The sequence below is a fragment of the Solanum stenotomum genome, chromosome 1, assembly GCF_019186545.1.
Source record: "Solanum stenotomum isolate F172 chromosome 1, ASM1918654v1, whole genome shotgun sequence".
In the NCBI taxonomy this organism is placed as follows: domain Eukaryota; kingdom Viridiplantae; phylum Streptophyta; class Magnoliopsida; order Solanales; family Solanaceae; genus Solanum; species Solanum stenotomum.
In genome coordinates this window covers 17,721,690-17,736,393 of record NC_064282.1, presented here as the reverse complement: position 1 = coordinate 17,736,393, position 14,704 = coordinate 17,721,690, and the positions used below count along the sequence as shown (strand labels likewise).

The 14,704-nt window shown below is 33.8% G+C and overlaps 1 protein-coding gene across 1 annotated transcript; it reads left to right on the top strand.

The window, feature by feature from the left end:
* Positions 1-3,303: 3,303 nt before the first annotated feature.
* On the top strand, positions 3,304-12,884 carry LOC125844998 (T-complex protein 1 subunit alpha). The gene is made up of 17 exons (XM_049524371.1): positions 3,304-3,574; positions 3,673-3,737; positions 4,792-4,881; positions 4,974-5,060; positions 5,167-5,226; positions 5,342-5,392; positions 6,281-6,376; positions 7,281-7,346; positions 7,624-7,841; positions 8,302-8,398; positions 9,640-9,726; positions 10,209-10,343; positions 10,557-10,661; positions 11,335-11,463; positions 11,553-11,656; positions 12,407-12,497; positions 12,575-12,884. Exons 1-17 carry the CDS (start codon positions 3,502-3,504, stop codon positions 12,656-12,658), a joined length of 1,638 nt encoding a protein of 545 aa, XP_049380328.1. The 5' UTR covers positions 3,304-3,501; the 3' UTR covers positions 12,659-12,884.
* The last annotated feature ends 1,820 nt before the right edge of the window (positions 12,885-14,704 follow it).

Genomic DNA, 14,704 nt, shown 5'->3' with positions numbered 1-14,704 from the left:
ACTGAAAACAACGAAATTGAGGATCATGATTGATGGTTGAATAGTACGTAGGTGGTGATGTGGTTAAATTGGAAGAAGGAATATGCGATGAAAGTGAATAGACTCTTTATGTAATGCATTTTGTTGGAAGACAAGACATGTTGAAAATTACGAGTATATATTTTAATTTTTTTCTACATAATATTGACTTGTGAGTTAGTTCGAAACGATAAAAACATAAAAAATAAAACTTGAATTGAAAAGTCAAATTAACATCTATTATCACAAAGTACAAAATCAAGTATGAACCTTGTAACAATAGTGATATGGTGTTTAGAAGTTTGAGTATATATATATATATATATTCAATTTTATCATTTTAGAAAATGATACTTAACTATGGTCTACATTTTAAATAAGCAACTGTTATATGTGAAATACTTGGTGTTTACCGTCCTTCTTTAATGATCTGATTGATGCACTGTTAATATTACTCTAATACATTTTATCTTGCATAGATAATATGTAAAATTCTCATAGCTTAATCAATTTAACACCATCAATTCAACAATGAATTACAAAAATAATACTACATGACAAGTGAAATTGTTCAAATAAAGTAAAAATACACATAGTAGTAATTTGGATGGAAAATATGTGAAAATTAAAATGAAAAATAAATAAATTGAAACTAATATTTAGCACAGTGATGGTGAGTTATTGTGAGAATTATGTCTTTCACTTGATTAAAAAAGAAATGATATGTTAAATTTATTTATTTGACTTATGATACTGAAGTTATAATACATTAATTTGTTTGTATTTGGTGAGTTTGAAAGACAAAAACTTGCTAATTGCTTTTTATTTAATGATAAAAAGGGTAAATATATCTCTAAATAATCAAGAATAGATTATTTTATCTTTGACATCAAAATTATCACCACCGTTAGTAAGGTAGACCACATATTTCCTCCAATATAATAGTTGACTATATAATTTGTAAGGTAAAATAAAATTTGGCTAATCCAACTGACACAACAATACATATTTGTATTTGAAATTCATCTCTTTTTCACTTCTTCGTCACTACCTCATATAAATTCAGACTTTTATCCTTAATATACTTAATCATCAAGTCTTACTGAATTTCCCTCCAGCATTTTTAGTGCATCCTAACATGCGCCTGGAAAACTCTCCAACAATTATTTTTTATCTGATATTTTATCTTCTTTTTTAATGTAATTTTTCAAAATAAAATTTTAAAATATCATGTCAAAATTCATTTTGTTGACCTCACCTATTCAAAGGGAGTTTCCGGAGATTGCCTTAGTGGAAGTAAGTTTAAAATCAAATTAAAGATATAAATAGATCTTAATTGGATAAAAAGTAAATGTGAAAAATGATTATCTTACAAAAAATGAGGATATTTCGAGGTAAAAAATAGAGATGAAAATGATGATGAATAAGTAAAAAATAAATAAAGAAGATTCATAATATTGGAGAAGCATGAAAATTGAAATTTTAGCAAAGAAATACTTTTATAAAAATTAGTAGAGTTAGGCGGACGTGTTCGATCAGAGCTCCATGACAAATAATATTTTTTCTAACTTGGTCAAATATGAGTTGAAGTTGCGAGGAAGTGGTCCATTTTACTAACTACAAGATTAGTTTTGATAAAAAAAATAGGTCACGACAAAAGTAAGGGTTTCTTACCTAACCGTGCACACAAAAAAAAATGGTTGTATGGATATGTAATGTATTGATATTGTATAATTACGTATCACATATGTATATACGTCAATATACACTTTATATAATTTTTATACATTGGAGATTGTTTCTTTTCAATCCCGTCCAACTCAAAAATTTCCTCTTAAAAGTCTCAAATTTTAGGTATGAGCTACTCTTAATAATTTGAGTTTTTTGATATATTATTCACTAAAAATAATTTATGTGTGCGACATGTCAAATTTTATTAACATCAAGCTTTGAAGAAGCTTTAATGGAGTCTTTTGAATCCCGACCAACTCAAATTAATTATCCTTTATAAAAGTTCCAAAATTTCAATATGAGCTTCTCTCAAAGTTTTATATTTTTGATAGATTATTCACCCGAAATCATTTATGTTTGCGGTACGTCGAATTTTAAATTCAAGCTTTTAAGAAATTTCAATAGTTGAACATAGAGTCTTAAACACCATTCCCGTTACCAAGATCTAAAACACGACTACCCAACTTCAAATAATTAGTAAACAATAATGTAATCAACAAACTTACTATTCAAGTTCGAAATGAATATTCTAATTTTTTCTGAAGCCCAAACTCAATCAATAATTGTGGAGCATCTATATTCTTCATGTTTTCCTCCCTCTGATTCTGTTCAACTATATGAACAACTCTAAAATAACAGCATTCAACGATTTCTAAACGTTGAGATTTCAAAACTCCCTAATCCTCAAGTCAAACCACAATGAAAAATGAAGAGAGGAAGAAGAAAAAAAGAAATGTGCACTTCGCCAACAATAACAAAGGTTGAGTGGCATTCTCCATAATAATAGTTAATAATTAAGAAATTTTGACTCAATAAATATTCTATCTAATTTTCTCTAAAAGTAGGGGTGAATAAGGTATGGTATGGTACGGTATTTGAAAGTTTTGATACGTTAATTTTGATATTTGATTTTTAAAATATTATATTATTACTATACTAAATTAATTCGGTATGGTTCGGTATATTAAAGTTTGGTTTCGATAGTTTATGGTATGGTAAATTGGTAACCATAATTTGTTCAAGTTCGACTAATATATACTCGTATAATAGAGTATTATGACTTTGACAATTAAAAAAAGGTCTCAATTGTATTATACTAACACATTACATATGTAAAAATATATATGCAAAATAAAGTACAAAGAATTCCTTTTGTTAATCAATTACAATTCAAATATATTTCAATCAAGTTTATACTAATACTAGGTTGCATATTTCTTAGTATTTTAATAATATATATATATGTTATTTATGTAACTATATACTTCGGTATGTTATTTCTAAATACCAACTACCAAAAAAAATTAAAATGTATACCATATACCACACCAAATTTCATAATACCAAAACCACGATATGATATGATATTTCGGTATATACCATACCATGCTGACCTATTTAGTATTTTCCATAGTCGAAACAAAAGTATTTTTCATTTATTTTGTAATTTTTTAAAAAAATTGTTTGTGATCTTTTATTAGAAACTATGAAAAGAAAAAAACTTCTAGGGCCAAATATTATTTTCAAGGGTACAAACCTAAAACCCTCACGAACGAGCAGTAAATCTCACTTTGCTTCTCCTCATTTTTGTACCCAAACATTCCACACTACAAAAGGCTTTCGTATTCTTCGAGAATCCGCGCTTGTCTTCACTCCATAAGACCATAACCCGATCTAGGGTTTTTTCTCGTTGCCGATCTCCTCGCATTCCCAACAGTCTCATCACTTTTCCGGCCAGATATTCAGTCAGAAATGGCGTATTCAGCACAAACTCTTGATATTTCCGGCGACCGCCAGTCCGGTCAGGATGTTCGCACTCAAAATGGTACTTTCATATCTAGCTACCTTTCCCCCCTCTATTTGTATTAGTTTCTCTTTCTGCTTAGTGAAGTAGTGATTGTGTGTTGTATTTTGGGATTTCAGTGACGGCATGTCAAGCAGTAGCCAACATTGTCAAATCTTCGCTTGGACCCGTTGGCCTTGATAAGGTTCGTTTCTATTTTCCCTAGCTCTTGTATATGTTTATGTACTCGTAGTGTACTCGTATCTGCCTCCGGTTGGCCTTACTTGTCAAAGTTGCTAACTATTTCTCTCGTGGTTATGTATCTGGTTGCCAGTTTTGGGAGGATGTTCATGCCTAGGGTTTTGAGATGTTTTTTTTTGTGAAATTTCTAATTTGAAAGATAAATTTTTGAGAACTCAAGCTTTAATGGAATGGTATATTAATGACAGGTAGAATCTATAGGATCCTTAATTGCTGAAGTAAGCTAACTAGCATTTTCACAGTTATGTATGAATGTACAGAGCAATTCAGAGAATATTATGTGAAAGCTTGAGTTCTCTGGAAGCCTCTTGGATTGTTGTTATTTTGTATCAAGTTTGTTCTTCTTTATGTGAATGATTTAAGGATGAGAATAACAAAACGTTAAGTGAGCATATTTGCCATGCTTGCTCATACTGAGCATTTTAGCCTGTGATTATCAATAATCCGTAAGACAGGTGCAATATGGTATGGCTATGGCTTCTGTTCAAGCTCATTTTAGTTTATAAGTATCAGCACTTGGTTAACACGTCAGTTGGTGGGCTAAAAATTAGTTCAGAATCAAAGCTGATGCCTAATGCCCTGATTTGTGACAGTCACAATGTGTACCGGATGTGAAGTGGCATAAATATATAACAGAATAATCTGTTCTAGTTTAGTTTTGTAATCTGAAGATTGATTTTAAATTGAAGTACCAAGGCTGAATAATCATTTACCAACCCAATGCATTATTTTTGACATTGAACATGATGTATCTGCGCTTAACACTTATTTAATATCTTAAAGTATGGAGTGGATTATACTTTACTTAAAATTCATCGAATTAATCATCTTAAACGATTTTTGAGATAACACAATTGGATCTGGCTTATATTAATGAAAAAGAATAAAATGGCTTTGATTTCAACATTTTAAGTGCCCCTCCACCCTCACCTCCACATATATTTAGTGTTTGAATGGTTACTTGATTGTTGACTCACGGGCATTGCTATGAATCTTAGATGCTTGTTGATGATATTGGCGATGTAACAATTACTAATGATGGTGCTACAATTCTGAGGATGTTAGAAGTTGAGCATCCAGCTGCCAAGGTAACCACATGAACCTTCTATTTTCTCACTCAGGCATAGTGTATAAACATTTTGTAAAAAGTGATGGACCATTGTAAGGCACTATCTCACAGGTTCTTGTTGAGTTGGCTGAACTCCAAGATCGAGAAGTTGGTGATGGAACAACCTCAGTTGTTATTATAGCTGCAGAATTGCTTAAGGTATTCTTGCTGACCTATTGCAATGCACACGCTTCTCTGAGTATTTTCAATTCAAACAGTTAGTGCTCATAGTTTTGGTTGATATTCTCTGTGTTAATATTTGCAGGGAGCAAATGAGTTGGTGAGGCACAAAATTCACCCAACCTCGATTATCAGTGGATATAGGGTAACTATCTGCATTCATTTCACATGCAACTTAAAAGAATAATGACAATCCCTTTTTTTCGTGATTCCAAAAACAGAAAGCCTGTCTAATATTATACTGCACTTGTTTCTGGCAGCTCGCAATGAGGGAAGCATGCAAATATGTTGAAGAAAAATTGGCTGTTAAGGTATTGATTCCTGGTATTTGGCCTTCACGTGTGTAATACTGTGTATTATGCTGATGTGTCTACCACATGTGAAGTAGTTTGTTCAAATACTAATCCAGCTTGCATTATCTTTGAACTGTATATTATACCTAGCGGACCTTATAAGAAAAAGGACATTTTCTTAAATCTATGATTATTAAGTCAAGAGTTTCATTCCTAGTGAAATTGTAAGTACAGGTTGCACTTGCAATTTCGAGTGTCTCATGATTTATGTCATTGCTGAGGTGTAAGAACCAGTTTAATCCTTTATCCTATCAGGTTGAAAGCATGAAAAAGGTTTTCATCAATCTACTGCATTAGGAACCTTAGACTGAACATTTTGCCTCCTTATGTGGTGCTTTAGTGCAGCGGCATGGTTAACACATGTCTCTCATCCTTCATGGGCTCTGCTATTAAGAGCATAACATTGGACAATAAATATTATTGGCAGAATGATATATTAGCTGTTGAGGAAATGGTATAAATGAATCTTTTAGTGATCAGGTTTTAGCATCAGATAACTAGTTCCTGGACACTTGTAACTATATCTTTACATGTAATTGGAAATAAATAGTTTTTAACGTGGTTTATGTGTTTTACTTCATAAAATTCTACGATTATATTTTTTTTATTATAGTTATTTATTGTGTTTATAATTATATATTTTTGCATGTATTGCGTAATTACATTCATATATATATATATATTATTTTGTTCTTTATAAAAATCTTTCATTGATATAAAATTTATATTTAATTGGGCTTTGCACTTTAAACCCTAGCAGACCATGGTGCATTTCAACGCTTTTCACTTTTGATGACTATGTTACTGCAGTTCATGATCTTTCCAGTTTGTTCACTGTTTTTTCAGGTCGATAAGCTTGGAAAAGATTCTCTTATAAACTGTGCCAAGACCAGCATGTCATCGAAGTTGATAGCAGATGATAGTGACTTCTTTGCAAATATGGTATGGTGGTTGTTGAAATTGGATTATCTTGAATAAACTGTGCCCATTCTTGGAAAAAACCTAAGGATAAGCTTTTTGATTATTCAAATCAAGTGTATTAATAGTGCTCTGAGCCTTGTCCCAATACAACAGGAGAGTATATCCATGTTCAAATAACCTAACAAAAATCTTATCTCCCATGTATGTGTAGTGTAATGGTTTGGTTTTATTCCCGTTTTAGTCTGAACCACATCTTAGTCTCTTTGATATTGCTGCCTTTAGGCAATCAATTACTAGACTCGTCATATGACTTCTGGTTAGTAACATTCTCATACTTTGCTTGCATACAATTAGTGGGTAAGTTCATATTTCTTATTGTTTGTGATGCTTTGTAAGGGGGAAAGAGTGCGCCTACCACTACTAAACTTCCTGCAGTTTTGTGTATAGTGTTTTGAAATGTTGTAGCTACCTAATTTAATTTCTTGTCCCATTTGAGCTAGCATGATTATTGTAAAAAAGTTACTTCTTTTTTTTTCTGCTTCCTTTTCACATAAATTTCCCAAGATGTACATCTAACTTAAGTTACTGAAATTATACGGTTAGCAATATTGACCTTTTTTAGTCAACTTCTATTTAATTCATTATATTGTGATTCTGTATTTTTTTTTTGCTTATAGGGCCCTAACTGTATGCTTGTTTAACAATTGTACGTTTGCTCCTTGCATAATTTTTCATACTTGTGTATTGTCAATGTTTGAAGATCTTTTTTCGTTGCTATTCCTTCTCCAATGTCAACCTTTATCATGCATGTGCATCTAAATTATTCAACCAGATACATTTTGCTTTCTAAGGGTCTTTTGTATCCATATCTTTTGTGAAACATCATTCCCAGGTACCATAATCTTTAGCAATTGGTATTTTGTAGGTTGTTGAAGCAGTACAGGCAGTCAAGATGACTAATGTTAGGGGTGAAATCAAATATCCTATAAAGGTGTGTTGTTCGTTCAAGAAAACTTGTTCTGATAATTTGGAAGGTCTTCTCTATAGTTTTGTTAATCTGGAAGCACATTAGAACAATTTTGGCCTGTTTTTGTTTCATTTATACTTTCTGTTGCTTTTTGGAGGTTGCCAACATACCCTTACTGTTGAGGAATACAATAATACCAGTTTCAAAAAACTAATTTTGTGCAGTTTGATTTAGTAGATTCCCTAGATTGTTTGACATCTAGATCAAGCACTAATATAAATAAAAATTTATGTCTATCCAGGGTATTAATTTACTTAAAGCACATGGGAAAAGTGCAAAAGATAGCTATCTATTGAAGGGTTATGCACTGAATACTGGGCGTGCTGCCCAAGGAATGCCTCTGAGAGTTGCGCCTGCACGGATTGCTTGTCTTGACTTCAATCTTCAAAAGACAAAAATGCAGATGGGTGTTCAAGTGTTGGTAAATGATCCTAGAGAGCTTGAGAGGATTCGCCAAAGGTGATTTTTTACTGGACCATTCAGTCTTTCTGCTGCTATCTATGTGTTAGCATCAAAACATCGTTCTACTTGTCAACTTCTCATATCTGAAACCAAAGAAATAGCAACTAATATTTGCCACATATGGCCATGATCAGTGTTGGAAATTTTTTATTCAGAAATGTTATCGGGAGCGTTGAGTGTTAAATATTTCCTACAATTATGTGATTGTTTAAATACGTTGAGTATTTGAGTGATTACTACAGAGTACATTGGATATCTTATTGCGGGTACTGAACGAAATATGAGGCTGAGGCTGTTGTTTTTGACTTAACTTTTTTATCTTTAATGATCTCCCAAGGCTGTTTTGCTTATATAACTTGGGATAACCGATGACATTCTGTAGCTATGATTTGCAACACATTGGTTAAACCACAGCAGCATGTTGTTATCTAGCCCTAATGTAAATTTATGTTTACAGAGAAGCTGATATGACAAAAGAACGGATTCAGAAACTTTTGAGTGCGGGAGCAAATGTCGTCTTGACTTCAAAAGGAATTGATGACATGGCACTGAAGGCAAGCTGCTAACTTTGGTTTCACTTTTCATGTTTTGCTGTCTCCTTCAAATGCTCTACTCGGTTGAGAATGAGTTCCTATACCTAACTCATACTAAAGTTCCCTTTTTTTTGATAAAGGTAACATTTGTATATCAATCATCAGCCCAAAGCTGGTATCCAAAAATTTACATCATATCCTCCCTCCACACGTATGTCGGGCATAAACAAAAGATAAAGAAAAGAAAGAAGAAAAAAGAGAACTATCCCTAGATCCTCCTTTCACCTTTATAAGGACCCTAGAATGTCTACAATAGCCACAGGGTCATCTATATACTCTGAACTACACCAATAGCAAAAAGTGATAATTCAATTCATTTTAATCTTGTGCAGAGGGCTGCTCTTGTTATCAAAATTCCTAGAATTCCTTTCTTTCCATATGGTCCACCAAATAACAGCTGGGACAATTTTCCATCTACTCTTGTCTGTGCTGCCACTGCCCTCCATATTCCAGCTTTCTAGAGCCTGTCCTGTTCTCCCTGGAACAGTCCAACTTATACCTCTGAAGCTAGTAAACAAATTCCACAACTGGCCAACCACTTTACAATGCAAGAACAGATGATTAATTGTCTCTGCAACCTGCTCACAAAAACATCTTGGGCACATTTGTATTCCCCTCTTCATAAGATTCTCTTGCGTAAGTACAACCTCTTTCACCACCAACCAATGAAAAGTCAACAAATGCTTTGTTTAATACCAGGGCTTTATTTTGTACATTCTAGATGTTCTCTTAATTTTTCCTGGCATGTTCTTGATAACTGTTACCCTTATTGTGCCAGTACCGTTACAATCAACTTCAATGCATGGGGTCTTTAAGTTTAAGTCTCAGCAGAGCAAAAAACACTAGGTGATTTCTTTCCATCTGCTGAAGGCTTGGTGGGCATAGCTACTCGGTACCTGTTTGTTGGTGGGAGGTAGCAGGTACCTGGTGCTGATATAAAATTTAGCCCTTTTATAAATTATTTACTTTAGATAAAACAAAAAAGGTTAAAAAACTAGCTCTTGTTGTGGATTTACACGTGGCAGTCATGGTAATGCTTGTTTTGGAAGGTTGTGAAGCTAGCAATGCTGACATCTGTCATAACTGTCCCTGCTAGACAAATTCCATCTTGGTTACTTCTGCTTGTTTCTTGTGTTTCTTTCTAAAGTGTGATTGCAGAAGCTGGTGCAGTTATGATCTAATTTCATATTTTTCTGTTTCAGTACTTTGTGGAAGCTGGTGCCATTGCAGTTAGACGTGTACGCAAAGAAGATTTGCGCCATGTTGCCAAGGCAACTGGTGCAACTGTGGTATGTTAACTAGACTGATACCTAGCTTTAGCATGCATTTTTCATGATCATGAATGTCGAAAAGATACAATTTGTGTGGAGAGTTCTATCATGTAATCCACAGTAGACTAAGATGAACAATGAGCGTCATATGAAGGACAAAAAGGTTAGAGATTTCTACTTGAATGGAGTTGGGATCAAGAATGGATAGGACCAACTTTCAGTGAGTTTGTACTTGGTTTATCAATTGTTGGATTAACTGCAGTCCAGTTGTGAGGACATGAAGTCTCTTATCTTGTGAAAGCAGAATATATGATAAGCTGTCTCCTCCTTAGACAGCTGCTGGCTGCCGCCCCCAGTAGGTGGTTGCAGGAACAAAGAGAAACAATATATGAGTAGGATAGTGGCGATAATTTTGGGCGATTGTGATTTGTGATTTGTGGTAATTACTAGCATAATCATTTCTGGGAACATGACATGTGCTCATGTATAATGCTCTACAGGTCTCAACATTTGCTGATATGGAAGGAGAAGAAACTTTTGAACCATCATTTCTTGGACATGCTGATGAGGTGGTGGAGGAGCGAATTGCTGATGATGATGTGATTATGGTTAAAGGAACCAAAACCTCAAGTTCGGTATGTAGTTGCACTGAATTTTGAGTTTATTCTAACTGTGCTCATTACTTGTTTAAAACTGCAAAATAGTTTAAGCCTATTCTTCCCGTGACTCTTATTTGTTGTCTTCGATGTAAAATGTTGTGGCTCGTGGTGTTTTTTCTTTCCAAAATGATGATTGTGTTGAAACTCAAAGGTTATGAATATGGAATCTGATGCTGCTGCTTTTATCAGGTTTCATTAATACTTAGAGGTGCAAATGACTTTATGCTTGATGAGATGGAGAGGGCCCTCCATGATGCTTTATGCATTGTGAAGAGAACACTAGAGTCATCAACTGTAAGTCCATGTATCCAGAAATTACTTCTAAATGCGGTTGTCGTTTACTTTGATGAAATTATACAGATAACAGGGTATGTTGGGGGCATCACAATTTTATGCACGCTGCAAGGAAGCTTATTCTCTTATACTTGCGACTATGTTTAGATCTAGAATAGGTGTAGGTTATCAGTTTAACTTGTTTGATGAACTACTGTACTAGGGTAATTACATAGGCATGATTAAGGGGTGTAACTCCAACAACATACTCAATGTGATTTCACAAGTGGTGTCTAGGTTTGGGGGGGGGGGAGATGCAAACCTTATCCTCCTACCTTGTGTAAGGTAGAGAGGCTGTTTTCGCTAGACCCTTGGCTCAAGAAAAGTTTTTTCAAAAGATGTTTGGAAAAAAATACAAGAGTGAAAAAGCTATGATGAAAATACCAAAAGTTGCAAATCCATATATTAATAGTGTACCAGTCTCTGGTACTTTAATGACCTTATACTTCGACAAGGACAAGCGTGCATCCTGATTTTACTGCTAGTTGCTTGTGGATATCTTCCAGCACAATATTTGATTTGGCCATGGAGGAAATCCACTACTATAATCTCCATTTCCTCTTGGCTATAGAAGGCAGCAGTGAAATTTTGTAGAAGTATAAAGGCCTGATCAGTTTGTTACCGTGGTAAACAGGTCGTTGCTGGTGGTGGAGCTGTTGAGGCTGCTTTATGTGTCTACTTGGAGTACCTAGCTACTACTCTTGGGTCAAGGGAGCAGCTGGCTATTGCACAATTTGCTGAATCCTTACTTGTCATACCAAAGGTCCTTACTAGTTGTATAAAAAAAATAGATGATGCTCTTGCACCACTTATATCTTCATGATCAATTCTGGTGAATTTCTTCTGGTGCAGGTTCTTGCAAATAATGCTGCAAAAGATTCCAGTGACTTGGTATCTAAACTACGTTCTTGCCACTACCTTGCACAAACCAAAGCTGATAAGAAGCATTTGTCAAGGTATTCTTTGTACATCTTTGTGTCATTTGGTCAAGGCTTCTAGCCAAAGCTGATGCACTACTTTTCAAGTTTATACTTTATACATTACTAGGATTTCAAGTTTTAGTTTCGTAAGAATCTGGTTTTTGGGGTTCGTTTGGAGATCCTTGTGGGTTACAGCTTTCAACATTCTCAAAGGCTTCCTTCGGTGAAGGGATGGATGATTGCCTCGAGTAGGATAAAGTAAAGACTACTTCTATGAGATGTAATATTTTCTTACTATGCAAGGCGTTCTTCTGGCTGGTGCTGACCATCTCTTTCTCAAACCTCCTCAGACCCCATCACTGGCATACACATCTACAGTTTCTCAAGGTTGATGGGTCTGAAAGAGAGTTAGTTGGCCATTTTTCCTTACAACCAGCTTATTGTGTGAGCCAACTATTTGCCCCAAAATTTTGTGCTATCTACAGTTTGGACCAATTTTAAGTTTCTAGATTAATGGCCCAAATGTGTAAAATGGCATTAAATAAAAGGGATCTGAAAGTGATCAGCTCATCCTTGAGGCATTTACTTGTGTCATGCCGTCACTTCACCAGAATGAAAATGTCTGCTTATGCCTTTTGCTTTTAATTTTATGTGGGGTCTACACATATTGCTTCCTTTTTTTTTTTTGAAGGATGATGCACTGCTGAGCCGAATGAATGGTGTTAATCAATACATCTACTGTCCTTCCTATGAACTATCATAATCAGGTTTTGTTGTGTTTTACAGCATGGGACTGGACCTATCAAAGGGCACTGTGCGAAATAACTTGGAGGCTGGGGTGATTGAGCCTGCAATGAGCAAAGTAAAAATTATACAGGTACATCTACACTAGAATGCTGATCTGCTGAAAATTGAGGTATTTGTCCCTTCTAATACGGTGTAATTTCTTACCAGTTTGCTACAGAAGCAGCTATTACCATTCTGAGAATTGATGACATGATAAGGCTTGTCAAAGATGAGAGCCAGAATGATGAGTAGGATTACAGTAGCTGTGTTGCATTTTTCATTGCCCTTTTGAGAATTGATCCCACCAGCTCTTGTTGATCCAGAATGGGTTTTTGTTTTTCCCCTGAAATTATTCCTTAATCTTGTGATTTGTTGTGAGTTTAATATTTAAGGGATTTGTTAACACTGTAGGAAAATTTGAAGTAAAATCTTAGGATACTGAATAGGTAAATTTGAAGTTTTGTTTTTTGCTGGTTTATCCCTCTGTTTAAAATGTTGAGACCGGTCCATATTCTGAAGTACTACATTGGTATTTTCCCTTTAAAGAATGTCAAATCACATCTAGTGTGTCAAATGACATTGATGGCAAAGAAAGATACTACACAGGTCGTCTAATCTATTGTTACAGATATGATACTGATGCTTGTTGCAGCTCTTACAAAATTTTCCACTTTGATATTTAGATAAACTGCTACAAAATGCCAACAGTATCACGAAGGAACATAATTTGAGGAACGGTGTATATGTATAGCTAGGGAAGACTGGGCCTTTTCCTATTGCAGTTCCGTTGTGGACTCTGAATAGAGTAAACTATGAACATTTAAAAAACTAATGCAAACGAGTGAGAAACCAAAAAGTTCGTTTGACCTTTGTGTTGCTTGTAATTTCCATCTGCGTAAAACCAAAAAATAAATATAAAAAGACAGCACTTAGTTATTTTTACCCTACGAAGGGGTGGGGGTTTGTGCCGAGGGCATTGTTTTGTGTATTAAATCAAATTTTAAATAATAGAAGGTCAACTTGAAATGCAGAAAATAGTGGCTTCTCCATATGGGCACACGTGAATTTGCCAGCCATGTTAATATATGGTCTGTCACATGACCTTTTTTTTTTCTTTTTCAAGTGTGTGTTCTCAATTCATACTTGAGCACAAATGACATTTTTATGTAGAATTCGTTACTGTTAGTTGTTAATATATGATCTGTCACTGATTCAGTTGTTCTTTTTACTATAATGGCATCAAAGTATTGCCAACATTATCGTATATCGAGAAGAACAAAACTCTAGTACTTTTTTACCCATTTGGATCTTAAACCATCTGGTCAGAGAAAAGAGTTTTACGAATGGATTTAGTTTATGCACGTTGATAGCATGAACTTGCATATATTTTCACCTTAGTTTAACTTATTATAATATGTTAGTTCTCAAGTTTTTCAAACTATTAATTCATACTAATTTATTTTAGAAAAAATGAAAGTAATAGAAAATTATGTTTCAATTTCGTCAAAGTTTAGCAACTCGTGTACATAAATATGGGCGCTGAATTATTGAACATAGATGCTAGCTACGATTTTTTCTTGTGTATGTACTCCCTCCGTCCCATATTAGTTGATAATTTACTAAAAATAGTTGCCTCATTTTATTTGTCCATTTTACTAAATCAAGAAAGTATCAATTAAATTTTTCGTGTATTACCATGCAAGTAATTCTTTTTGAATGTGTTCACGTTTGTTTGTAATATTCTCAAAAAGTTTTTAAGGGGTGAATTAGTAAAATTATTTTCCTATTTATGATTTCTTAATATGCGTGTAAAAAGGAAAGTGATCAACTACTATGAGACAGATGAAATATATATTTGTACTGAAACGGAGAGATAATATCTACTCCCTCCATTTCTATTTAAGTGATATAGTTTGATTTGATACAAAATTTAAAAAAGAAGGAAGTACTTTGAAAACTTATGATATTAAATAAGTTAAATCATTTCATTAAAAGATAAAATGAGTATTATAAATTTAAATTCTTACCATAAAATTAAATATGTTATTTTTTTTAGATTAACTAAATTGTATAAATTGAGACAGAGAATAGTAAAATGTAAATGCACGAATCCGCCCCTCAAGGACGGAATATTATACAATATCCAAAGTCACAAAATTTAATTTAAAAATAGATATATTTAATTGTTCTTTTAAAAAGGATGCACATGGACGATGCACGTGCCGAGCATTTTGCTTAGGGATCAGCACATCCCCCACCCCTTTTTCCCAAAAGATTATTTATTTTTTATAAAAAATA